We start from the raw sequence: 27867 nt of genomic DNA, 5'->3' as shown, positions 1-27867 counted from the left end.
GCCGTCCTTACCTGGTCTGGCGTACACGACAGATCCACAGCAGTGGTTTGATCTTGAATGCCCTCTGAGATACAAGCCACTCAGTTCAAGGGCAATTAGGGATGGGCAATAAATGCTGCCCAAGCCAGCAATGCCAACATCCCATGAATGAGCTTAAAAGAAAACCTTGCTAATCCTTGGAAACCACCATCATATTGATGTTCTCTTTCATCTCCAAAGTTCTTCACCTTTTTGCCTTCTAAATCCATACTCATCTTTCCACAGCTCTTTGTTTGAATCTTTCCAAGCAGCTTTCTGCCCAGCCACAGCACCTTTTTCTGATGCAGGAGGTATGAGGGAAGTACAATCTTAGACTCTCAGACTGACTTTATTATGAACTTAGCCTCCATAAAGAATTGAACAAGGAAGCCATTATAGTACTGCATTCATATACCACATTTAGTCCTGGCTGACTACGTTTTGACTTGCCAATGTTTCTGTTGTGTCTTGGTTCAGTACAGTTCATAACAATGGAATTAGGGAATGCTAAGTTATACTCTGTTCTCACTGCTTGGGTGGGAGAGATAGTTCCACCTGTGGGTAGCATGGTGGCACAGTGGTTAACACTACTGCCTCACGGCACCAGGGACCTAGGTTCAATTCCAGCCTTGGATGACTGTGGAGGTTGCACTTTCCCCCATGTCTGCATGGGTTTCCTCACACAGTTCAAAGATGTGCAGGTTAATTGGATTGGCCATGATAAAATTGCCCCTGTAGTCCAGGGATATGCTGTTTAGATGGGGTTACTGGGCTAGGGCCAGGGAGTGGGCTTAGGTAGGGTGCTCTTTCAGAGGGTCGGTGTAGACTTGATGGGCTGAATTGCCTCCTTCTGCTGTATAGGGATTCTATGTACACTTAAAATATACAGATGTTCAAATTCACAAAGAATAAAATTTACCATTCTTTGTGTTTTATTCTGAATGAAGAGTGCTGGAGGTCACTACATTTTTATCAAAAAGACAATTATTATTTTGCCATTGGCATAACTAAAACCAAAGCAAGACTTCCCTAAAGTACTTTAGCAAAATTATAGCATGAAGTGAATCTTAAAATATCAACATGCAAGTGGTATTACTTTGTGTTATACATTTGGCTAAAACCATCTCTGTTGTATTTAATCCCAGCAGTAGAGATGCTGTGATTTATTGGGGGAGAGTTCTAATATGAAGTATGAGAGAAAAAGTGGCATCTTAAAAGTTACAAATTGAGAGATACTGATGATGACCATATAAGGATATTGGAACACCAGAATGTTGAACAGCAGCTGATAGATGTACATCTGTTAGATTGGTGTAAAGTGTCATGATTTTCATTGTCACCATATCCCACATGAGTAGAGACAAAGACATTCAACGAAACTGACTGCCTAGAGTCCTCTCAATTCTGCAAATAGAACATAGAACATAGAACGATACAGCGCAGTACAGGCCCTTCGGCCCACGATGTTGCACCAAAACAAAAGCCATCTAACCTACACTATGCCATTATCATCCATATGCTTATCCAATAAACTTTTAAATGCCCTCAATGTTGGCGAGTTCACTAAAGTTGCCGGTAGGGCATTCCACGGCCTCACCCCTCTTTGCGTAAAGAACCTACCTCTGACCTCTGTCCTATATCTATTACCCCTCAGTTTAAAGCTATGTCCCCTCGTGCCAGCCATTTCCATCCGCGGGAGAAGGCTCTCACTGTCCACCCTATCTAACCCCCTGATCATTTTGTATGCCTCTATTAAGTCTCCTCTTAACCTTCTTCTCTCCAACGAAAACAACCTCAAGTCCATCAGCCTTTCCTCATAAGATTTTCCCTCCATACCAGGCAACATCCTGGTAAATCTCCTCTGCACCCGCTCCAAAGCCTCCATGTCCTTCCTATAATGCGGTGACCAGAACTGTACGCAATACTCCAAATGCGGCCGTACCAGAGTTTTGTACAGCTGCAACATGACCTCCTGACTCCGGAACTCAATCCCTCTACCAATAAAGGCCAACACTCCATAGGCCTTCTTCACAACCCTATCAACCTGGGTGGCAACTTTCAGGGATCTATGTACATGGACACCTAGATCCTTCTGCTCATCCACACTTCCAAGAACTTTACCATTAGCCAAATATTCCGCAGTCATGTTATTCCTTCCAAAGTGAATCACCTCGCACTTCTCTACATTAAACTCCATTTGCCACCTCTCAGCCCAGCTCTGCAGCTTATCTATGTCCCTCTGTAACCTGCTACATCCTTCCTCACTGTCGACAACACCACCGACTTTAGTGTCGTCTGCAAATTTACTCACCCACCCTTCTGCACCTTCCTCTAGGTCATTGATAAAAATGACAAACAGCAACAGCCCCAGAACAGATCCTTGTGGTACGCCACTTGTAACTGAACTCCATTCTGAACATTTCCCATCAGCCACCACCCTCTGTCTTCTTTCAGCTAGCCAATTTCTGATCCACTCTATTCTAGAGACAATAGTTTTAAATGTGCCATATTCCGTTGACCTGGTAGCAGGTTTATGAAAATCTGGTTACTGGACTGGCTAGTTTTATATCTGAAGATCAAGAACTCTAGAATCAAAATATTATTGATTACTTAATTAATGTTCTTCAAAGCAATTAAAATTAAAATAAATATTAACTCACATGTCCAAAAACTTCAACCTCAAATCGTATTCCGTATGCTTTGAATAATGTTCGTGTTTCTATTCCACTCATATTTATGAAGTATTTAGCAAATCTGGTTTTAATTAAAGAATATTATAATTCATTGACTGGATAATATAAACAATGACTTTTCTTCAGTTGTCCTTTATGTACCTTAACCATACTGTAAACCTTTACCCTTCCCGGTAATTATTGCAAGACCAACCCTATGCTGAAGAAATGCACTAAACTTGGAGCAGTGTTGACAGGTCTACAATCTTGACTGTTCCTCGCAGTGTGATAATATGGAACTGCCAGATAAGCTGCACGATGGTTTGTTTCTCAAGCCAATTTTGAAGATTTTCCATTTTGGATCTGATGATTTTTCTGAACTTTGCCATTCAGTCACTACATATTTCATTGAATTTATGTATTTTTGCCCCTAGACCTTCATAAAAGAATGAGAGAACTTGGATGTAAGTTACGTTACCCACACCGAATTACGCTATGCTCAATCATTCCCACGCTTATATACCCAACTATCAGTTTCTTAATCCAAAAGCGTCACAGCTCATTGTAATGGTCCTCTGTCAGGCTAAAGAATCATCTATGCAAATTTCCTGCCATTACACTCTTTCAAAAGGGGTGTAAAATTAAGCCTAGAATTTTAGGCGAAGCAGGGAACCGTTTTTTTCTGGTGTTTACGTATGATTGGTTTTGAGTGTTTTTAAAATATATTTATCCTGACTTTAAAGCTGGAATTTTCTGCCATCAGTATAATGCACGTTAAAAATGAAAAACTTTAAATTATTCCATGTTCTTAAATATGCTGTTTTTCATGTGCATGCATGAATCAACGGAAACAGGAGCGTAGTGGGAATGTAACTGAACTGATATGATGGGATTTGAACTAATCTCCACAGCATTAACAGCTTGGGGAATTAAAGAGTTAATCTCTGTGAATTCTCATAACATCTCAGCGGGTTCACTAATGTCGTTTGGGGAAGGAAACCTACCATCCTTGCCAGATCTGGTTGACGTCTGACTCCAGTAATGTGATTGATTCAAATGCCCTCTGAAATAGCAAGCTACTCGGCTTCGCCAACCCACTAAGTAAAATCAGAACAAAATAATATGAACCACCCACAATTTAATATGACAAAGGCACGCACACAGCCTAGATGACCCTGCAATGTTCTCCTCACTAACATTTCGGATGTATCAAAATTGGGAGTGCTGTCCCACAAACGAATCAAGCAAGACTCTGATATCATACTCTCAGAATTGTATATTACAGCCAATGCCTCAAACTCCTACATCATAGGCTATGTCCTGTCCCACTAGTAAGATAGATAGACTATGGTACAGACAAAATGATATACTACTAGCTGGGAGTGGCCCTATAAGTCCTCAACATTGAGTCTGGACCCTATGAAATCCTGTGGCATCAGGTCAAACAGGCAAAGACATCTCCTGCTGATTAATACCAAGCAGCCTCCCTCAACTGATGAATAAATATTCCCCCATGTGGAAGAAGCACTGGGGGTAGCATAGACACTGAATGTACTCTGCTTGGGACTTATCGCCAAGAGTAGCTTGTAGCATCACTTGCAGCAGATGGCAAGAGAACCAACATCAAGGAAAATCCTGCTTGACTTTCTCTTCACCAATCTACGTATCAATGATGCATCTGTCCACGGCAGTACAGGTATGAGTTTCTGCCACACAGCCATTAAAAAATCTGTTTGCAGGTTCTATATGGCCAATCCACCTACACTGCACGTCTTTGGGTTGTGGGGGTGAAACCCACGCAGACACGGGGCAAATGTACAAACTCCACACGGACAGTGACCCAGAGCCAGGATTCGAACCCGGGTCCTCAATGCCGTAGGCAGCAATGCTAACCACTGTGCCACGTGACGCCCTGAGCCGAGTATCTTGTTAATACCATGTAGCTTACATAATGGCAACTCAGGTGAGGTTTTAGAGGGAGAAATTAGTGGCAAAATTACATCTGGATTTGGTTGAGGGTTCATTCCCATAACCAACAATTCATATTACTCATAATCGTAAAGTGGTTAAGATTTTTTTGCATCAGATTCCACAGCTGAAAGTTGTAAACTTTAATAAAACCATTCTCGCGTCTCCTCTCTTGAAGATGCTGGTGGGAAGAGGGAGGTGTCTCAATGCACCAGCTTGCAGAATTTCCGACCCGGACCGGTGTTCCAATACATACTTGTACGCAGCTAATAGTGGTGCCCATTATTGGACCCTGGCAGAGGCAATGGATGAAATTGCTCGGTCCTCCTTAAATAACCCCAATAGGGGTTTGTGATTGGTGAAAGGATGCCCGTAGACATACTGGTGGAATGTTTTCACCCCAAATACTATGGCCAAACTCTCTTTCTTGATCTGTGCGTAGTTCTCCTCGGCAACCGCCAATGTCCGCGATGCAAAAGCAATGGGGCGTTCCGATCTGTCGTTCATTCGGTGGGCAAGGACGGCCCCGACCCCATAGGGAGAAGAATCGCACGTCAACAAAAGTGGTTTGAATGGGTAAAAGTGGGTCAGTAGACTGGAGGAGGACAGATGCTTCTTGACCGATGTAAAGGCGGCCCCTTTAGCGAACCAAACCCAGGAGTCATGGTTAACCATCATCGTATAGTCCCCCAAACGCGGACGCAACCATTGGGTTTCATCATCGGCATGTCCGGTGCCACCCAGTTGGTGAACTGGATGGTGGGTGTATTATCTTCAAACCTTCGGCCTGGGACCTCTCCCAACATTGACGTTTTTTAAACAGAAGTTGAAGGGGGGAAAATATCGTGGTGAGGTTCAGAATAAACCCACCATAGTAATTTACGAGGCACAAAAACAAGCGTAGATCTGTCAGGCCATTGGGTAATGGGGTCTGAAGGATGGCTTGTACCTTTTCTTCTACGGGTGCAAGCCATGACAAACCACATGAGAACACAGATAGGTGACCTCGGCTGTTTTGAAAACACATTTCTCTTTGTGGAGGTGGACCTCTGCCTCTTCAAAACGCCGAAGGACCTCGGCCAAGTTGTCTAGATGTTCCCAGTCAGACGACCCTGTGATCAAAATACTGTTGAGGTATCCCGCTACCCTCGGGAGTCCACACAGGATGTTCTTGATCGCCTGTTGGAAGATGGCGTAAGCAGAAAAAACTCCAAAGGGCAACCAGGAATACTAGTACAGCAGTGGTGTGTGTTGACAATCACAAATAACCTGGAGTCCAGGGCCAAAGGCAGCTGGAGGTATATGTGGCTCATGTCCAATTTGGAAAATGAGCAGCCTCCACTGAGCTTGGCATACAGGTCCTCAATACGCTGGAAAGGTAGCGATCCAAACAGGAGTCACGGTTAACCATCATCTTATAGTCCCCCAAAGGCGGACAAAACCATCAGGTTTCATCATCGGCATGACCGGTGCCACCCAGTTGGAGAACTGGATGATGGGTGTATTATCTTCAAACCTTCAAGATGGTCCAACTCTGCGTTCACTTTCGACCATAAAGCATACGGGCCAGTTCAGGCGTGGAAATATTTCGGTTGAGCCATTGGGCCACGGCCCTTCTGATTGTGCCTAACCCCTCCTGAAACACGAACGGGAACCTGGACAGGATGCCCTCAGGGTAATATGAGTACATTTGGCAAACCCTTTGCCAGGCCAATCGGAGATGGAGCAGCCAGTCACGTCCCATCAAACTCGGACTGTTACCATGGATGACCACCAATGGCAGGTGTGCCATCTGTTGCCCTTATTTGACTGGAACCTTGGAATTACCCGCAATTGCCAGCGATTCTCCAGTGTACATAGCGAGGCGGGCATTGGTGGCCCAGAGGGCAAGCGTCTGGAGGCTGGATCGAATCTGGTTGAAGGTACGGTGGCTGACCACAAATAGCGTTGCACCCATGTCTAACTCCAGACAGAACGTTTGGCGGCGCTCTGGGCCGTGCGGGGTGCCCACCACTCCTGTGGGCCTGCTTCCTGGGTAGAATCTGAGCGGCATGCAACTTGGCAGCCGAGGATCAGCACTGCCATTCCTTGGAACTCTTGGACCCCTTGTTCCACACTCCCTCAGGAAATGGTGATTATCACAGTGCGATGTAATGTCAGGTCAGTCACAGTCAGCAATTTTCTCTGCATGTCGCTATCGCAGATTCCACACACAAACCTGACTCGCAATGTCTCTGAGTGTGGCGCAAAATTCACATTTCAGCCAATTTGCGAAGGCAGGCTGGGAGGTCGCTGGTTGACTCTGACTGGATCTGAGTAGCTGTATGAAATCAGAAATGCCTGACGATTAAAGCAGTTTTGGGTCAAAATCCTCCCCTACCAGGGCCACCAACACAATGAACAACCATGAATATGGTGTATTCGGGTGGGTGAGGCTTTTTATGAAGCTGATCATGGGCCCACTGCAGGCCATCAGCACCACCACAGTTGGCCGTTCGTCCTCGATGATCCCATTTATACAAAGGAAAATGCTGCATGTGTTCCACATACTGCCTGCCCCCAGTCATCGATACCTGCTTGAAATGGTTCGAGCTTACCAATATAGGACATTTTGGCGGATGGTTGAGAGGCCTCTCTAGGCCTAGGCGAAATGACTCCGGCATGTAGTACTTGGCGCAGATGGCAGCTCCACTTTATTCATGTCGCCAGTGTAGAGTAGCACAGATGGACCAAGCAGGTAGAAAATAAAAGTACGGTTTATTTACGCTATACAAGAATCTTCACTCCCCTAAGGGTCTCCTTCCCACTTTTATACAAGTGAGCCTTTCCCTTGTTAAGGGGAGGCCCCACCCCCGTTGCAGGGGCAGTTCATATTCTGTGGAAGTCATGGGGAATCTGATACTTCTTATGCTGTGACCTCCACGAGGGTTATAACAGTTTCCCACCACAGTGGGAAGTGTATTCACCAACTGAATCTTTAGGGAAGTTTAAAAATGTTAAAATTATTTTGCTGTTGCGTAATTTCTATTTCAGATATTTTCTAGTGAATATATACCTAAAATTGTAACCAGGCGATACTGTTTCACCAAAGTTTTTGTTGTCAAGGCGCCGAAAGGTATACTTAGGAACACACTTGGATGCAGATTGGTCCAGATTGCAGTTCCACTCTACTAAAATCCCCATCACTCCACCCTGGAAAACAAATAATATTCAAAGGAGAGATTTTATGTGAAATAAATATAAAACCATCAGTTTTCATAAATTAATGATTTCAAATGCAACTCCTGTCCTTGCTGTTATCCAAAGATTATCTGTTCCTGCCATTTCACTGGAATGAGGCCTCTATTTTGAACATTTTAGGGATTGGAGAGGCCAAAATTATCCATTAGTTCAAGTGGTAAGTCCATATCATGTTCAAAAGGACAGATAGTTCCCAGCTTTTATTCTTGGTTTGTATTTACCTCATTGCTTACAGGGAAGCAATAGATGCTTTGCAGTTTCTTCTGATATAGAGTAAGCAAAATCACTTTAGGCACTAATGTGCTGTCCAGTAATTTCAACTAAACTATGTTAGGATTGGACTCTGCTGTGATGGGACCTCACAGGAGTATTTCCCTGCCAATAATTACCTGGTTACCATGTGTAAATGATACAATCATCATTTAGGACAATCATAATGCTGGCCACTATTTAGCAAGCCAGTTTCTCACTCCCCAGTGAGACCCACTCACTTCCCTCCCGTTTTCTCATCTTCCTGATGCTGCAGCTCCAACCCTATAGGAAGTACAATGAAACCTAAATTGTTGAAAAGAGATGAAAAGTCAGGTAGGTGACAGAAACAAGGAATGAGCAAAGGAAACATCTGAAGTGAGAAAAACAGGAGACAAAAGAAAATAAAACAGAGAAAGAAAAATAAAGGAGACGTCAAGAATGACAATTGGCTTGAGTGGACCTTCAGTGAAGGCATGCAAGTGTAATGTGCTGCGTTCCTACCATCATTTTGTTAGCGGTTGCATTTTTGCATGTGAAGGATGGTGGTTTGGTGATAGGCTGGAGGCCAATGAGTGCTTGTAGTACCATGCTCAAAATGCTTTCAGGTGTCAGGAAACAAAAAAGACAGGGAGAAATAGCCTAAACTTACAATATCATTTGTAGCAGCACGTATCTGTCAATTAGAAAAGTTAAATCAATGAGAGATAGACAAAAAGGGAAAATAAATCAAGAATATCATAGGCAAATAAGAACTGTGATTAATTTATGATATGTTGATTCTAACCATTGGGAAAGAAAATTGCCTTGCTCGGTTTCATGTGCTTTAAAATTATGTATTTGTTTTCCTTTACACTGATGTGGAGATGCCGGCATTGGACTGGGGTGAGCACAGTAAGAAGTCTTACACCAGGTTAAAATCCAACAGGTTTGTTTCGAATCACTAGCTTTTGGAGCACAGCTCCTTCCTCAGGTGAACCGAAAGCTAGTGGTTCAAAACAAACCTGTTGGACTTTAACCTGGTGTTGTAAGACTTCTTACTGTACCTTCCTTTACACTGTTTCAGTTATTTGTTTTGTCACCAGATCACAACCAAGAATATAAGGCAATAAATCTTTCTGCACAGGAATTTAGTTATTTAGAAACTTGGCCATTGTGTTAATATAATCTTCACAAACTAGCAGCTGCTTTTGCGCAATGCTCACTTGGGAGGGTGGAGTTTTAAGATGGAAGAAGTGTATTACAGCCCACTAGAAAGAGACGATGAGATCTTCACCAGGTCATATCTGAATAATACTAAACAAACCTCAATAGCTAGTCTTTGAAAGTCCTCTCCTGCTTCTTGAACCATTTCTCCGAGGCGGAAAATTGGGCAGAAAGGATCATTTTTCCGATTGAAACGACATGATTTTAAGTAGCCGGTACTTGCATTTGTCAATATATTTCTCCTGCAGCAACAGAAAAGGAATATGTCACCTTTTTCCTATATTATGAACATGTGTGGTATTAATGGGGAACACAAAGCAGCTACTAAACTTACTTTGAAAAATTAAACTTGGGGAAGGTAATGCTGTTCTTTATTAACACAGTGAAGTTCTCAGCTGCTCCAAGAAGTGCAGGCCTATGAACAAAGACCATTTACAACATTAACATGAATATCAATACACTTTAATTTCATTTTCCTGTAAAGTGTTTTTGATCCTTGTTGTTCAAACTAATTTGAATTCTTCCTATTGATGACTAAATAATTAAAGGTATTTGAGCTAATTTGCATCCATTGTAAAAGGATCCTTCCCGTTGATTCCTTTATTTTCCATTTCTTTTATTTTGACATTATCATTTTTGATCCATGGATGTTTAATGGACATCTACCTTTAAATTGAGCAGAGGAAGTGAGGAACTCAAAAGTTACAAAATAGTAGACTGTGCTAGCTTTTGAAAAGCAGAACTCAGACATTTTGGCACCCAAGGGACCAGAAGGCTTGGTTCAATTGGTTTGCTGGTGGCCACTGAATTCACCAAAAGGCTGTATTCTACCCAGCAATAGGCAGTGATTGGGTCCTATACAAGTGGAATGGTTTTCAGAGAACCAAGGAAAGTGGGCTCCAAGATGCTCTGAGAAGAGAATGTGCGCCTCTCTTTCGCCAGAAAAGCTGCAAAGCTGCTGTATTCCTGAATCTACAGAGAACCTGGATGAATCTACAGTGAAAATCATTACAGACTGAAAGCAGAAACCTTTAAACTGAAAGCCTAGACTGAAGGAAGACAACTATCTGAAACAAAGATTATTTTCCTTTTACTTTCATTATTATTTTTACACCCTTCTTTTCCCCTCTGTGTTTATTTGTCTGTCTTGTATGTGTGTGTAGAAAGTGGGGAGGGGCAAGTTAAAGAGGGAGGTGTCATGATATGCGAACATGCAGCTAATGAACACATAGAATAGGACACGACCAATGAGCAATCAGGACACTCAGGGGTGGTATCTCACTATAAAAGGGATGAGGCACTCACACCCCACCTCTTTCCACAGACCAACATCTACAGAGTTAGGGTGTATCCTCAGCAACACACCCCAGCACGTGGCTTAGAGCAAGGCTGGTTCAGTTAGACTGAGTTACTACGTTTAGATTAGCAGAGAGTCGAACTCATTGAGAACTGTGCTAATAGTTCAATAAAACACATTGAACTCACTTCAAAGTCTGGGGCATCTTTTACTCAAAACTGCATCAAGTGGCAGCTCGTTATTCCAAATTAGCTAACTCAACATGATACCAGGAGTCCGTTCAATCTAGGTAGTTCAACTCAGCAAGATCCGTGATGACCAGCGAATGTATACTGGCACAATGGAAAAGATTCAGGCTCCTCACCAGCTCAGGGCCTCCGGCAATCTCAGTGCCAACTGGCGGACATTCAAGCAGATATTTCAGCTTTACGTCGAAGCATCAGACCTCAACGGTGCGTCTGATGCACGGAAGACAGCTCTTTTCCTCACCACAGCGGGTGATCACACCTTGGAAATATTCAACTCCTTTCACTTCGCCGAAGTCCAGGACAAGACAAAGTTTCAGACCATCCTGGACAAGTTTGACAGCCACTGTGCGTTGGACACCAACAAAATCTTTGACGCTGCATATTCAAGCAGCGATTGCAAGGTAAAGACGAATCCTTCACCTCATATTTAACTAACCTTAGACTGCTAGCGCAATCCTGCAACTTCGGTGATATCACTGATTCCATGATCAGAGACAAAATCGTTTTTGGGGTTCACTCTGATCCTCTGAGAGAGCAGTTACTGAAGATCAAGCATATGACCCTGCCAGTCGCGATTGAAACATGCACAGTGCATGAGCACGCTAAAAATCGCTATTCCCACTATCCAGATGTGTTCAATGGGATGGGCAGGCTGCCGTATCGATACAAGCCAGTGGTCCACGCACCACGACGAGTCCCTGCTCCACTGAGAGAGCGCCCGAAGGCACAGCTCAAGGATCTTCAGCAAAAAGGCATCATATCCAAGGTCACCGAACCGACTGACTAGGTTATCTCGATGGTGTGCGTAAAGAAGCCTTAGGGGAACCTGCGCATCTGCATTGATCCCAAGGATCTCAATAAGAATATGATGCGGGAACACTACCCCATCCCGAAGCGGGAGGAACTCACGAGTGAGATGGCACACGAGTGCTTTTTCACCAAATTGGATGCATCACAGGGATTTTGGTAAATCCAGCTGGAAGAGTCCAGCAGAAGGCTCTGCACCTTCAACATGCCTTTTGGCAGATACTGCTACAATCGCATGCCATTTGGCATCATCTCGGCATCGGAAATATTCCATCGCATCATGGAGCAGATGATGGAAGGCATTGAAGGGGTTCGTGTGTACGTGGACGACATCATCATATGGTCCACGACCCCTGAAGAACATGTGTCCCATCTCCAGAAGGTATTCCGTCTTGTACATGCCAACGGCCTAAAGTTAAACAGGTTCAAATGTTGTTTCGGCATATCGACGCTCAAGTTCCTAGGCGACCAGATCTCACAGCATGGTGTGCGCCTGGACACAGACAAAATCAAGGCCATTGAGGCGATGAAGGTCCCTGAGGACAAAAAGGCGGTGCTGCGCTTCTTGGGTATGGTCAATTTTCTGGGCAAGTTCATTCCAAACATGGCCACACACAACACGGCCCTACGCAACCTGGTGAAAAGGTCAAATGCCTTTGAATGGAACGCGGCACACCAGACAGAGTGGCTGGAGCTGAAAGCCAAGCTCACCACTGCACCAGTCCTGGGATTCTTCAACCCGGACCGGGAGACAAAGATATCCACAGATGTGAGTCAGGATGGCATCGGTGTGGTGTTGCTTCAATGAGATGACACATCATCCTGGGCACCAGTAGCCTACGCATCAAGGGCGATGACGCCCACTGAAACCAGATATGCACAGATTGAGAAGGAGTGCTTGGGTCTTCTCACCGGCATCCTCAAATTTCATGATTATGTCTACGGCCTGCCGACGTTCACTGTCAAGACGGATCATAGGCCTCTGGTCCACATCATCCACAAGGACCTGAACGAAATGACGCCTCGGTTGCAGAGAATCCTGCTTAAACTTAGGAGGTATGACTTCAACTTGGTGTACACACCTGGCAAGGAGCTCATCATCGCTGATACATTGTCCCGCTCCCTCACCTCGCGCAGTGAGTCGCTGGAGATCATCCAGCACATCAAATCGCAGGTGCAGCTGTGTGCTAGCACTCTCCCAGCGACAGATGAGAAGGTAGTTCTCATCCGTGATGAGAAAGCCAAAGACCCCCTCTTGCAGCGCGTCATCCACAACCTCACCAATGGCTGGCAGAAAGGGCAGTGCCCACAATTTTACAATGAGAAGGATGATCTGACGGTGATTGATGGTATCTTCCTCAAGCTGGACAGGATCGTCATTCTGCTCAGTCTCCAGAGCTTGGTGCTGCGCCAGATTCATGAGGGACACCTGGGCGTCAAGAAGTGCAGGCGCAGAGCCCGGCAAGCTGTCTACTGACCTGGCATCAGCCAGGACATCACGAACATGGTCCTGAACTGTGCTACCTGTCAGCGGTTCGAGCCAGCGCAGAGCAAGGAGATGCTCCAACTGCATGACATAGTGACCTCTCCGTGGTCCCAGGTTGGCATCGACGTCTTTCATGTGAATGGTCGCTACTACGTATTCGGACTGTCATCAAAGCCTGTAAGGAGACGTTCTCAAGGCATGGCATCCCAATCACCGTCATGAGCGACAATGGCCCGTGCTTTAGCAGTCGAGAATGGACCACGTTTGCCAGGTCATACAATTTCCAGCATGTCACCTCCAGTCCGCACTATCCGCAGTCCAATGGAAAAGTCGAGAAAGGGGTGCACATTGTGAAACAACTCATCTGCAAGGCCGCAGACTCTGCTTCCGACATACACCTTGCACTGCTCGCATATAGGGCGACTCCATTGTCCACTAGCATGTCGCCGGCTCAACTCCTGATGAACAGGGACCTGCGGACGACGCTTCCTGCCATAGACCTGCCCAACCTGAATCACCTCCCCGTGCTGCAGAAGGTGCAGCAGCTCAGAGACGGTCAAAAGCAGGGCTATGATGCCCATGCCACTGATCTGGTCGTGCTACCCCCGGCAGACACTGTCAGGATCAAGATACCGGATGGTGGGTGGTCTGCCCCGGCTGTCGTTGTTCGACAGGCCGCACCCCGCTCTTAAGTTGTACGTATGGCTGATGGCTCCATCGTGCGAAGGAATCAACAGGCACTGCGCAAAGTTGCCTGTCCGCAACCACTTTCTCCTCCATTTCCATATGTTGAATTGCCACCTCCTGATACCTCTCACCACAAGGCCACCAGTCAGGCTCCCATCCTGCCTGTCAAGGCGCCGTCGTCATCTCCGCCACCTCTCCGGCGGTCGACCAGGATCAGACGCAAGCCTCAGAGACTGGACTTGTGAACGTTTGTTTTGTTTGCTCTGTTCTGTTGTTCTCCGTCAGTCACGTTAGACAGAGTCACTCACATGTAAATACATTCAAATACGCCAACAAAATAAAATAAAGGGGAGATGTCATGATATGCAAACATGCAGCTAATGAACACATAGAATAGGACACGACCAATGAGCAGTCCGGACACTCAGGGGTGGTATCTCACTATAAAAGGGATGAGGCACTCACACCCCACCTTTTTCCCCAGACCAACATCTACAGAGTGAGACAGGGTGTATCCTCAGCATTACACCCCAGAACGTGGCTTAGAGCAAGGCTGGTTCAGTTAGACTGAGTTACTACATTTAGATTAGCAGAGAATCTACTTCCGGTTGCGGCTATGCGGAGCTAAGCCGCACATTCGGCGGCTCCCGCTAAAACGGACTTTTGGGCTCTCCAGGGGAGCCCCAACGGAAATTATTCGACGACTTCCAGTGTGGGAAGGTGATAGCAAGGTCCACCCCCCATAGTATATGGATTGGACCAGGAGCGGAGCGGTCAAAAAAGCGTTTTTGGAGCAGGGAGAAAATTTTGGTGCGAAGGAGAAAAAACAAGATGGCGGCGGTCGGAGATCAGGCGGCATGGGTGCAGGAGCAGCAGGAGTTTCTCAGGCGCTGCTTTGAGGAGCTGAGGAAAGAGATGCTGGCGCCAATGCTGATGGCGATCGAGGGGTTAGTGGAGACCCAGAAGGCCCAAGGGGCGGCGATCCGGGAGGTGCGGGAAAAAACCACGGAGAAGAGGATGAGATCTTGGGCCTGGCGGTGAAGATGGAGACACACGAGGCGCTGCACAAGAGGTGGGCGGAAAGATTTGAGGACCTGGAGAACAAGTCGAGGAGGAAGAATCTTCGGGTCTCCCTGAAGGAGTGGAGGGGGCCGATGCCGGGGCATATGTGAGCACGATGCTCAACTCGCTGATGGGTGCGGGGGCCTTTCCGAGTTCCCTGGAGCTAGAAGGGGCTCATCGGGTCCTGGCGAGGAGACCCAAGGCCAATGAGCCGCCAAGGGCGGTAGTGGTGAGGTTTCACCGTTTCGTGGATAGAGAATGTGTCTTGAGATGGGCCAAGAAGGAATGGAGCAGCAGTTGGGAGAATACGGAGATCCGAATCTATCAGGACTGGAGTGGAGAGGTGGCAAAGAAGAGAGCTGGTTTTAATCGGGCCAAGGCGGTGCTCCATCGGAAGGGGGTGAGGTTCGGAATGCTGCAGCCTGAGGAGGCTTGGACCTTTATCCAAACTGAAAAGTTGGACTCAAACTGAGGGTTTGTGGTTGTGGGGGGGATGTCGGTTGTATACAGGGTTTTAACTATGCACGAGTTGGGTGATGGATGGGGATGGGGGAAGAGATCTGATGGAGAGACTGTGAGGGAATGTGGGCACCGGCGCTAGAGGGAGGGGAGGCCCGGGGATGGGGGAATTGAGATAAGGCCGCAACAGGTGCGGCGCCAAAGGGGGCGGGGGCGGTTCAGGAAAGCGCGGGCTTTTTCCCGCGCTAGGGAAGGATGGAGGGGGGAGGTGATGGAGGAGCGCACACTGATTGCTGGGGAGGAGGGATTCCCACATGGGGGGGGGGGGTCAATGGGACGGGGGGGGAGGCCGGTGTCAGCAGGAGTCAGCTGACTTACGGGAGTGTTATGGGGGGAGCAAAAGAGCTAGATACAGATCTAGCGGGGGGCTGGGGAGGGGGGGGCGAAATAGGGTTGCTGCTGCATTGGCCGATGGGGAACTGGAAACAGAAGAGGTGGTCGGGGCGGGGGGCCCCCGTCTGGGGGACTGGAGAGTGCGGGAGGCGCGGGCACGAGACTGGCCTAGAAAAGGAGATGGCTAGTCGGCAGGGGGGAGGGGGTGGGGGGGAGAAGCCCCCCAATCCGACTGATAACCTGGAATGTGAGGGGCCTGAATGGGCCGGTTAAGAGGGCCCGAGTGTTCGCGCACTTAAAGGGACTGAAGGCAGACGTGGTCATGTTTCAGGAGACACATTTGAAGGTGGCAGACCAGGTCAGGTTAAGAAAGGGAGGGGTAGGACAGGTATTCTATTCGGGACTGGATGCGAAGAACAGAGGGGTGGCAATACTGGTGGGGAAGCGGGTGTCGTTTGAGGCCAAGAATATTGTAGTGGACAATGGAGGTCGATACGTGATGGTGAGCGGTAGGTTGCAGGGGGCGTGGGTGATATTGGTAAACGTATACGCCCCGAACTGGGATGATGCTGGATTTATGAAGCGCATGTTGGGCGGATTCCGGATTTGGAGGCAGGAAGCTTGATAATGGGGGGGGATTTCAACACGGTGTTGGACCCAGCATTTGATCGCTCCAGATCTAGGACGGGGAAGAGGCCGGCTGCGGCCAAGGTGCTTAGGGGGTTTATGGATCAGATGGGGGGAGTGGACCCGTGGAGATTTGCTAGGCCCCTGGCCAGGGAATTTTCTTTTTTCTCTCACGTACACAGAGCCTACTCCCAGATAGATTTTTTTTGTTTTGAGTAGGGCGCTGATCCCGAAAGTGGAGGGAACGGAGTACTCGGCCATAGCTATCTCAGACCACGCCCCACACTGGGTGGAGCTGGGGTTGGGAGAGGAGTGGGACCAACGCCCGCTGTGGCGTTTGGATGTGGGATTACTGGCGGATGAGGAGGCGTGCGGGAGGGTACGGGGGTGCATTGAAAGGTATTTGGAGGCCAACGACAACGGGGAGGTGCAGGTGGAGGTAGTATGGGAGGCGCTGAAGGCGGTGGTCAGGGGAGAGTTAATCTCCATCAGGGCTCACAGGGAGAAGAGAGAGGGCAGGGAAAGGGAGAGGTTAGTGGGGGAGATCCTAAGGGTAGACAGGAGATATGCAGAGGCCCCCGAGGAGGGACTACTTAGGGAGCGGCGAAGTCTCCAGGCGGAATTCGACCTGTTGACCACAGGGAAGGCAGAGGCACAGTGGAGGAAAGCACAGGGGGCGACGTACGGGTATGGGGAGAAGGCGAGCCGGATGCTGGCACATCAGTTCCGTAAGAGGGTGGCAGCGAGAGAGATAGGTGGAGTTAAGGATAGCAGGGAACTACGGTGCGGGTGCGGTGAAAGTAAATGAGGCATTTAAGGCCTATGAGGAGCTGTACAGATCTCAGCCCCCAGCGGGGGAAGAGGGGATGCAACGATTTCTAGTTCAACTGAGGTTCCCGAGTGTGGAGGAGCAGGAGGTGGCTGATTTGGGTTGGAGGAGCTGATTAAAGAACTGGGGAGCATGCAGGCGGGGAAGGCCCCGGGGCCAGATGGGTTCCCAGTTGAGATTTACAGGAAGTATGCGGACCTGTTAGCCCCGTTGCTAGTGAGGACTTTCAATGAGGCAAGGGAGGGGGGACCCTGCCCCCGACAATGTCCGGGGCGCTGATCTCTCTGATTCTGAAGCGGGACAAGGACCCACTGCAATGTGGGTCGTATAGACCGATCTCACTCCTCAATGTGGATGCTAAGTTGCTGGCAAAAGTGCTGGCTACGAGAATTGAGGACTGTGTCCCGGGGGTGATTCATGAGGACCAGATGGGATTTGTAAAGGGCAGGCAGCTAAACACCAATGTGCGGAGGCTCCTCAATGTGATTATGATGCCCTCGGTGGAGGGAGAGGCGGAGATAGTGGCAGCTATAGACGCGGAGAAGGCCTTTGACCGGGTGGAGTGGGAGTATCTCTGGGAAGTGTTGCGGAGGTTTGGGTTTGGGGAGGGGTTTATCAGGTGGGTTAAGCTCCTATATAGAGCCCCGGTGGCAAGTGTGGCTACGAATCGGCGGAGGTCAGAGTATTTTCGGCTGTATCGAGGGACGAGGCAGGGGTGCCCCCTGTCCCCCTGTTGTTTGCATTAGCAATTGAGCCTTTGGCCATGGCATTAAGGGAGTCGGGGAAATGGAGGGGGGTGGTCCGAGGGGGAGAGGAGCATCGGGTGTCGCTGTATGCGGATGACCTGTGCTGTACGTGGCAGATCCAGTGGAGGGGATGGTGGAGGTCATGCGGATCCTAAGGGAGTTTGGGGACTTCTCGGGCTATAAGCTCAATGTAGGGAAAGGTGAGCTCTTTGTGGTGCATCCAGGGGACCAGGGAAGGGGGATAGACGACCTACTATTGAAGAGGGCGGAAAGGAACTTTCGGTACTTGGGGATCCAGGTGGCTAGGAGCTGGGGGGCCCTGCACAAACTTAATTTGACGTGGCTGGTGGAGCAGATGGAGGAGGACTTCAAAAGATGGGATGTGTTGCCACTCTCGCTAGCGGGCAGGGTACAGTCGATTAAAATGATGGTCCCCCCGAGGTTTCTTTTTGTGTTCCAGTGCCTTCCGATTATGATTACCAAGGCCTTTTTTACGCGGGTAGGTAGGAGCATCATGGGTTTTGTGTGGGCAAACAAGACCCCGAGGGTAAGGAGGGGGTTTCTGGAGCGTAGTAGGGACAGGGAAGGCTGGCGTTGCCGAATCTGGGTGACTATTATTGGGCAGCCAACGTGGCGATGATCCGTAATTGCTAATAGAGGGAGAGGGGGCAGCATGGAAGAGGTTGGAGGTGGCGTCCTGCAAAAGAACGAGCCTGAGGGCGCTGGTGACGGCACCGCTGCCGCTCTCGTCGACAAGGTACACCACGAGTCCGGTGGTGGCTGCAACGCTAAAGATCTGGGGGCAGTGGAGACGACCAAGGGGTGAGATGGGAGCCTCGGTGTGGTCCCCGATCCGCGAGAACCATTGGTTCGTCCCAGGAAGGATGGACGGGGAGTTTCGGAGCTGGCATCAGCAGGGATCAGAAGGAAGGGCGACCTGTTTATAGACGGGACGTTTGCAAGCCCAGGGGCGCTGGAGGGGAAGTTTGGGTTACCCCCGGGAAATGTGTTCAGGTATATGCAAGTGAGGGCGTTTGTGAGGCGGCAGGTGAGGGGATTCCCGTTGCTCCCGGCACAGGGGTTTCAGGACAGGGTGATTTCGGGTGTATGGGTCGGAGAAGGCAAGGTTTCGGCGATATATCAGGAGATGAAAAAAGAGGGGGAGGCTTCGGTAGAGGAGTTGAAGGGCAAGTGGGAGGAGGAGTTGGGGGAAGAGATTGAAGAGGGTATGTGGGCTGATGCCCTGAGTAGGGTTAATTCCTCTTACTCATGTGCCAGGCTCAGCCTGATAGTTTAAGGTCATTCACAGAGCAAACCTGGCAAACCATCCTAGGCCTTGCCGCCTCCATTTAATTGCTGAGCCATCACTAAAGTGTGGCGGGCTCGAGGATTATGGGTGTCAATTGACATTCCACCACCACCAATGTGGAATCCTCTGTCAAGCTCTTTTGCCCTTCCACTTAATTAGGGGAGGTTTAGTCGCCAGTGGGGGACTGACAAAGGGCCTCTCCCATGATTAAGTGGGCCTGGCCGCCATCTTAACTGCTGCAATGGGCTGCAATAAATACAGCCTGATGGTTTATTTGTTAAAACACTAATCAAATATCTGATTAACTAAACATGAGTGAATTAGCATTCGTGAAATTCAGCTGACAAGGAAAGAAAAAGCAACAGAAAATTGAGCAAATTATTCAACTTTCTTTCAAATGTTGCTGATACAATACCAAATTGGCAAGAAACAGGAATTTTAGCCCCCAAAATTGATGTGAGCACAGAATGTGCTTTCCAATTTTGTAATTTATTTGATTTGTTTGGGATAAATAATTAACAGGAAGAAATTTGCCCAAATGTATTTTTGTTTCTACCTGTACAATTTCAGTCAAATGCTGCAGTTATGTTCATTGTCTGAAGTTTGTCATTCTTAAACCTATACCACGAAAACCTTGTAATATTGCAACAATCTGAATATTTACACTCTAATCATGTCAGTGATTCAATAATTAATGCTGGCAAGTCTTGCTTCAATTGGGGCAAGGTGTTCAAGATTTTGTTGAGGGATGGCATAAAAGGTTACCCTGAAGATTGTAGAGTCTCTCTTGGCCAGAAGGGACAGATATTATTTTTGGAAAATACAGATCTGGCGAATAAAGGTGAGGAAGTGGATAAGTGCCTGAGTAATCCAAAGAGATACTGATGAGCTATGACAGTGGGCTAGTTAGCTGATGGTATTCAACATGGGTAAAAGTGTGAAATTATGACATTGGACAGAAGTGAGAATGCCGGGGCAGCACGGTGGTGCAGTGGGTTTGCCCTGCAGCCTCACGGCGCCGAGGTCCCAGGTTCGATCCCGGCACTGGGTCACTGTCCGTGTGGAGTTTGCACATTCTCCCCGTGTTTGCGTGGGTTTCGCCCCCACAACCCAAAGATGTGCGGGCTAGGTGGATTGGCCATGCTAAATTGCCCCTTAATTGGAAAAAATGAATTGGATACACTAAATTTATATTTTTTTAAAGTGAGAATGCCAATTATGTATTAAATGGCATATGATTGAAATAATGGAGTTGAAAGGATCAGGGACTTTGGTAGTTACATCAATTCAAAAGTTCAGCTCCATTGAGGTGAAAAAAGCAGATAAAAATATTGGGATATAGTCTATGGGTGTGATTTACTAGGCTAACGAGATGTTATTGAAGTTGTGTTCAGCTTTGGGTGAATAATAATAATTGCTTAGTGGCACAAGTAGGCTTCAATTAAGTTACTGTGAAAAATCCGTAGTCGCCACATTCCGGCGCCTGTTCAGGGAGACCGGTACGGGAATTAAACCAGTGCTGCTGGCATTGTTCTGCATTACAATCCAGCTGTTTAGCCCACTGTGCTAAACCAGAAACTGCATGTAGGTTATTCTGTTCAGTTTTGGTGTCCATATTGCAGAAAATATATAGAACTGTTGGAAGGAGTCAGAGCATTGAAAAAGTCCATGAGTATTATCACGTTTTTAACCATTATTTAATAATGGTTATATAATTTATCAATAGGATTTTTAACCAATAATTTACTTACTTAGGAATAACTGTGTCATTCTCCATAGGACACCAAGCAGAAATCTCACATGTTTTCACTTTTTCACTATATCTGACACATTTTCCAGTTAAAACTCCTAAGATTAAAACAGAACTCACAATAACATTTGTGATCGAAAATAACATTTTTTATGCATTTCTCAATATGGAATTTTACTAAGTAGTGAATGAGAAATATAAAATGAAAAATCAATTTATAAATAGAAATTGACTATAGGAAAGCACTGCAGATGGACTTGTAGTACATTTCCTGATTGTTATGATCCCAGTTGGTGTTGGAACTGGATGGGAAGATCCCAGATTGGAACGCTCGTTCAAAAGACCATGGGTGGGATTCTCCGTCCCGTCGCACCTGCTTTCTGGTGCAGCGCAGCAGTGGGATCCTCCGACCCTCCAGCTGGCCAATGGGGTTTCCCATTGTGGGCACCCCACACCATCAGGAAATACACTGGCGTGAGTGCGCTGCCAGCGAAACGGAGGATCCCGCCGATGGAGAATCCAGCCCCATGGCTGGGATTCTCCGTTTGGAAGACTAAATCCTGACACCGGGACTGAATCAGTGGTGTTCTACGATCCAGGAAGCAGCTCCGGTCCCGGAGCAATTCAGGATCTAGCACAGGTATCACGTGGAACTCGTGCAATTCCAATGCATGACAACATCCGATTTGGCAGGGTCGGGATTGGAGCTTGAGAGGCTGACAAGTAGCAGCTGCATATAAGCACTCCACTCCCCCGACTCATTTCAGCCAAGACGATGGCACCCTGAAGAGCGGTTTCATCAATACGAAGCTCGAGACTCCGCTGAATGCCTTGGAGGAGAGGCGGGGCACCCTGTTCCCCGGGATGGAAAGAGGGCTGCCACGCACTGCTGTACACTGGGCCTGGGCGCAGGGGGCAAAGGCCTTGAGTGCTGTGGGCCCCACCACCAGGACCAGCCAGCAGTGCTGCAAACAGCTGCATATCATCCTCAGGGCGGCCAGGGTGAGGAACCAGCACAGTGCCTCTAGCACCCTCCTTCCCTGGCGTACCATGACACCTGGTACATTCAAGAGACTGCTGGGCCCGTCCAGGCCTGGTCGCTCCAGAGGATGGACGTCAAAGGGGACCTCAAACCTGTAGAAACAGATTCACCTGTTCACAGTAAACGCCAGTTCACAAACGTTCCAACCTGTCTCGGTACTCTGTCAGAAGGGTGTGAGGGATGGGCAAGCTTCAGAGGGGGTGCTGGGAGGGAATGGGTGACCATTGGAGGTGGGCATGAGCCAGGGCCCCCAGATCAGCCACCGCACATCGCCCTGGGAGTGGTAGGGGGAAGGGGCAGGGCACCCATATGGCCAGTGTCATTCTGCACAACCAAGGGCCATGGCGGCAGTCCTGGTCATCCTGGTCACCGCCCAGTATGCCTCCCATCCTCCCTCCCTCCCACTACCCAGCCAGCGGCAGGACCGGCAGCCCATGATCGCACCTCTGGGAACATGTCCTACCACCTCTCTCTCCCTCAGCAGCCACCGCGCCTCTATCCCAATTTTAAATACCACAAGTGAACCTTGCCGTCGGTAATTCCTCCTGGCAGAGGTGGAGCATCACCTGGATGGGAGGCCTGGAGTATACCGGGGCAGGCCCGTTAATGATATGCCAACTGTGTTTACTGTACAATTTGCATGCCCACGCCGGCGTGCGGCATAGAATGCATTCACGCCGCTGTCGGGGCACCGGAGCATGGCATTCCATTGGGCACCCGGCACCGGCCTCATTTTTCGCCCCACGCACGATTCTCTGCCCAATCGCAGTTTGCAATTCCACTGTCACTGGACAGAGAATCCTGCCCCCATATAACTTTTACTTTTTTTAATAAAATGTGGACGAACAGAGTCACAGTACTATTAATTGGTTTTAAACAAGAAACAAAAACATTTATTAAACATGAAAAGTTGGATTATCATACAGTACTCCTTTACTCCCCCCCACTTCGCTTAACAGTCACACACTGGTTTTAGGATCAATGTGGATTACAAAATACATCTTAATCTACAATGGTCTCATTAACACACAAAGCCACTTTTAAGCATACCAGATGACTGTGAGCAATGCACTCTCCACTCCGAACCCAAGTTAAGTGTCAGTGGTTCTCTCCTCCGAATCCCCCCAGATGACTGTCGTATGAGTTTCCAAACTCCAGTCCCAAGACACACTTTAAAATCTTCTCTCATAAATATGTTTTCCCTTGGCAGTTTGCTTTCTGACATCCAGTGCAGATTTTATAAATGACACTTTCAAACAATGCTTCCGCTCCACTTCTAACAGCGAATCTAGTCCAAGATTTCACACCAACCCCTTTAAAATTCCTTTACCTTGACTGCTGTGCAAGCTGCTCGCAATTGCTTTAACTCTCGATTCTCAGACTGGTATTAAAATTACATCAAACGTTTGATCTACCTCTGAAGTCTGCTGTTCCACTTTAAATCTAGTCCGTCTAATTGTCTCTTTAACTCAGAATGTTTTGTTTACTCTTCTTTGAATTCTTCTGAACAATACCTTGGTCTCTGTTCTCTTTAACTTCAGTTGTCACTTAAGTCTGTCACTTTGCAGCTCCCATCTTGTCCAGTCTTTCTTCTGGTAGAGGTGAGAGGTATTCACTTCCCAACATCTTGTCTCCTCGAACTGCATTAAATTACCTAAACGGTAATGGGGCCACTGCTGTTTGTCATTTTTATAAATGGCCTGGAGGAGGGCGTAGAAGGATGGGTGAGTAAATTTGCAGATGACACTAAAGTCGGTGGAGTTGTGGACAGTGTGGAAGGATGTTACAAGTTACAGAGGGACATAGATAAGCTGCAGTGCTGGGCTGAGAGGTGGCAAATGGAGTTTAATGCAGAAAAGTGTGAGGGGATTCATTTTGGAAGGAATAACAGGAAGACTGAGTACTGGGATAATGGTAAGATTCTTGGCAGTGTGGATGAGCAGAGAGATCTCGGTGTCCATGTACATAGATCCCTGAAAGTTGCCACCCAGGTTGAGAGGGTTGTTAAGAAGGCATACGGTGTGTTAGCTTTTATTGGTAGAGGGATTGAGTTTCGGAGCCATGAGGTCATGTTGCAGCTGTACAAAACTCTGGTGCGGCCGCATTTGGAGTATTGCATGCAATTCTGGTCGCCGCATTATAGGAAGGATGTGGAAGCATTGGAAAGGGTGCAGAGGAGATTTACCAGAATGTTGCATGGTATGGAGGGAAGATCTTATGAGGAAAGGCTGAGCGACTTGAGGCTGTTTTCGTTCGAGAAGAAGGTTAAGAGGTGACTTAATTGAGGCATACAAGATGATCAGAGGATTGGATAGGGTGGACAGTGAGAGCCTTTTTCCTCGGATGGTGATGTCTAGCATGAGGGGACATAGCTTTAAATTGAGGGGAGATAGATATAAGACAGATGTCAGAGGTAGGTTCTTTACTCAGAGAGTAGTAAAGGCGTGGAATGCCCTGCCTGCAACAGTAGTGGACTCGCCAACACTAAGGGCATTCAAATGGTCATTGGATAGACATATGGACGATAAGGGAATAGTGTAGATGGGCTTTAGAGTGGTTTCACAGGTCGGCGCAACATCGAGGGCCGAAGGGCCTGTACTGCGCTGTAATGTTCTATGTTCTAAACTAAAACTTGAAAGCATTTTAACTTACAACAATGGTGGGCAACCTGTAGCCTGCAAGCCACATGTGGCCCATCTAGGTTCTGAGTGCGGCCTATGAGGCATTTTGTTGATCATTGCCCGCGCGCATGATTGACGTTGATTTACATCCACGTAGTTTTTTCCTACCAATATGACTGAAGTGACACGCAAGTAATGCAAGTGCAAGTGAAGTGAGGTGCATGTTGACCATTCACAACATCGACAGTGAGAGCCGTGTGCTCCTTCTGTGTCCAGAATATAAATATTCCTTTTGTTTTAACCATTTCAGTTGATGACAGTTCTATGAAAGATAAGTGATTAAGAATTTCTGTAACTCATTATTAAATATTCAGCATGTATTAAATATATTTAACCTTATTCACAGGTCATTGCTAGTGGACAAGCCTGATTTCATTGAGATGAAACATTGAGATGAAGGAGGGCCACTCAACAGATCTCACATGCTTATGCATTTTATTTATTTTTCACACCGTAGTCCTCTCTAAGCACAACAGAAACACAGTTATAGAATCATAGAATTTACAGTGCAGAAAATCAGATCTCGCCAGCAATATTCTCGCTTTCTGACTCCTACATTATTTTGCCGCATCACCGCGGTGAACACGGGTGCAAAATTATGGATGGCCTAGAAGTTGCTGTCGATTTCAGCAGAGTACTGACAGTATGCACTGCCAATTCATCGTCATTACCAATAGAATATCAGGCCAAGATTTGGATGCCACGGTGCCAGCCATTGTTGAGCAGTCTAAAGTTAAGAGCCTTTGATAGCTAAAAACCTAATACTGCCCAGGTACTTACTGCATATTTAACGTTCAATGCAAATACTAATCTCTAAAAAAAGAGATCAATTAATTGATAGTCGTAAAATTTAATCCCCTTCCAAGTCGAGATAATAAATGTATCAATCAAACAATCATATTGTCCTTTCATAATTTTAAAATCTTTAAATTTATTAGAATTGCTGCAAACTCTCAAATTATTCATCACCTTGAAAGTTCTGGTCTAATGTACGTACAATTACTGGAATACGTTTCGGCATGAATATTGCACCAAATACTTTATATGACCTTCATACATTTGGAGCATTGTTCCTGAACACTTTGGTGAATCCTCTGACATTACCTGAGCTATCTGCAAGGCTTCTCAGAAGACTTGGCACAATGTTGATTTATACAAATTACCGTTATCTGTCTTTCCAATAAACCCATCTTCACAGTTTCAGGATTTCCCTCAAATTACACTGCCTGCATGGTTGATTGATGACTTTTTTCCAGTGCCCGGAAGTCCTATGGGACGCTATCCTTCCTCCATGAGACTATTTCTAGTCATCAACCTCACAATTTTTTTGTTGATGATTATTAAATTCTATATATTCTTTTTATAAATTTAGAGTACCCAATTCATTGTTTCCAATTAATGGCAATTTAGCATGGCCAATCCACCTATCCTGCACATCTTTGGGTTGTGGGAGCGAAACCCACGCAAAAAAAAAAAGGGACAGAATTAGATTCTGAGGTGTAAGGAACTGTCTGGATGGATTCAGTCTGGATAGCTGCCCTAGTTTGTTCACGTTACTTATTGGAAACCTGTTGTATTATCAGGTATTGCTGTACCTAAGAGGCTGATGACCATTGGTTAAACCTAGGAGTTTACCATTGGCTGTTGATACATAGCTCCGCCCTGACAGGCGGAGTATAAGAACCGGTGCTGTCCCAGCAGCCTTCACTTTCTGTACCGAAGCTGCTAGGGAACAAGTTCTAGTCGATTAAAGCCTTCAGTTATGAAATCACTTTGTCTTGAGTGTAATTGATCGTGCATCAATTTAATCGACTATGGCTTGTGCCTCTTTTTCGACCGAGGAATGGCGAATTTCGGAAGCATGGAGGGTACGGGAGAAGAAGGCCACTGGCCTGCCCGCTTGGGGGTGGCCGCCAGAGCTACGTCGGACGCATCGCTCTCGACCTGGAAGGGGAGGGACTCGTCGATGGCGCGCATCGTGGCCTTTGCAATGTCTGCTTTGATGCGGCTGAAGGCCTGGCGGGCCTCCGTCGACAGGGGGAAGGTTGTGGACTGGATTAGGGGTTAGGCTCTGTCTGCGTAGTTAGGGACCCACTGGGCGTAGTAACTGTAAAACCCTAGGCAGCGCCTTGGGGCAGTGAGGGAGGGGGAACTCCATAAGGGGGCGCATGCGCTCAGGATCGGGGCCTATAACTCTATTTCGCACTACGTAGCCTAGAATGGCTAGACGGTCGGTGCAAAATATGCATTTATCCTTATTGTACGTTAAGTTAAGGATTTTCGTGTTCTGGAGAAATTTGCGGAGGTTGGTGTCGTGGTCCTGCTGGTCATGGCCGCAGATGGTGACGTTATCCAGATACGGGAACGTTGCGCATAAGCCGTACCGGTCAACCATTCAGTCCATCTCTCGCTGGAAGACCGAGACCCCATTAGTGACATCAAAGGGAACTCTTAAAAATTGATAGAGCTGCCCATCTGCTTCGAAGGCAGTGTACTTGCGGTCACTATTACGGATGGGGAGCTGGTGGTAGGCGGACTTGAGATCCACCGTGGAGAAGACCTTGTATTGCGCGATCCTGTTTACCAGGTCGGCTATACGGGGGAGAGGATACGCGTCCAGCTGCGTAAACCTGTTGATGGTCTGACTGTAGTCAATGACCATCCTATGTTTCTCCCTGGTCTTTACCATCACTACTAGAGGTAGGGACTGTTGCTCGCTTTGATGACCCCTTCCCTCAGCAGCCTTTGGACCTCTGATCTGACGAATGTCCGGTCCTGGGCACTGTACCGTCTGCTCCTGGTGGCGACGGGTTTGCAATCCGGGGTGAGGTTCGCAAACAGGCAAGGCAGGTCGACCTTAAGGGTCGCGAGGCCGCAGACAGTAAGGGGGAGTATAGGGCCGCCGAAGTTAAAGGTCAGGCTTTGCAAGTTACATTGGAAGTATAACCCCAGGAGTGTAGCCACGCAGAGGTGCGGCAGGACATAAAGGCGGAAATAGTTGAATCTCCTGCCTTTATCTCCACCGAGTGTGACCCGGAGGCCAGGGAGATCCTTTGGTTTACAGGGTGGGTAACAAGTGAACCGTGTCGGG

General features: G+C 47.4%; 1 protein-coding gene across 2 annotated transcripts in view; it reads right to left on the bottom strand.

The window, feature by feature from the left end:
• LOC140407945 (P2X purinoceptor 4-like) overlaps window positions 1–27867 on the bottom strand; it is a 137795-nt gene that overhangs the window by 18508 nt on the left and 91420 nt on the right. The window contains exons 5-9 of one of the 2 annotated variants that reach the window (XM_072495128.1): window positions 21055–21151; window positions 9688–9768; window positions 9454–9595; window positions 7714–7850; window positions 2679–2772 (exon numbers count right to left, since the gene is read on the bottom strand). In XM_072495128.1, coding sequence (XP_072351229.1) covers window positions 2679–2772; window positions 7714–7850; window positions 9454–9595; window positions 9688–9768; window positions 21055–21151 — 551 coding nt within the window. The remainder of the gene's footprint in view (window positions 1–2678; window positions 2773–7713; window positions 7851–9453; window positions 9596–9687; window positions 9769–21054; window positions 21152–27867) is intronic. The other variant, XM_072495129.1, reaches the window with a different exon arrangement.

Source organism: Scyliorhinus torazame, chromosome 1, assembly GCF_047496885.1.
Source record: "Scyliorhinus torazame isolate Kashiwa2021f chromosome 1, sScyTor2.1, whole genome shotgun sequence".
NCBI classification, from domain to species: Eukaryota; Metazoa; Chordata; class Chondrichthyes; order Carcharhiniformes; family Scyliorhinidae; genus Scyliorhinus; species Scyliorhinus torazame.
Note: the sequence above shows the minus strand (reverse complement) of the source record. Positions and strands in the feature narration are given on the sequence as shown.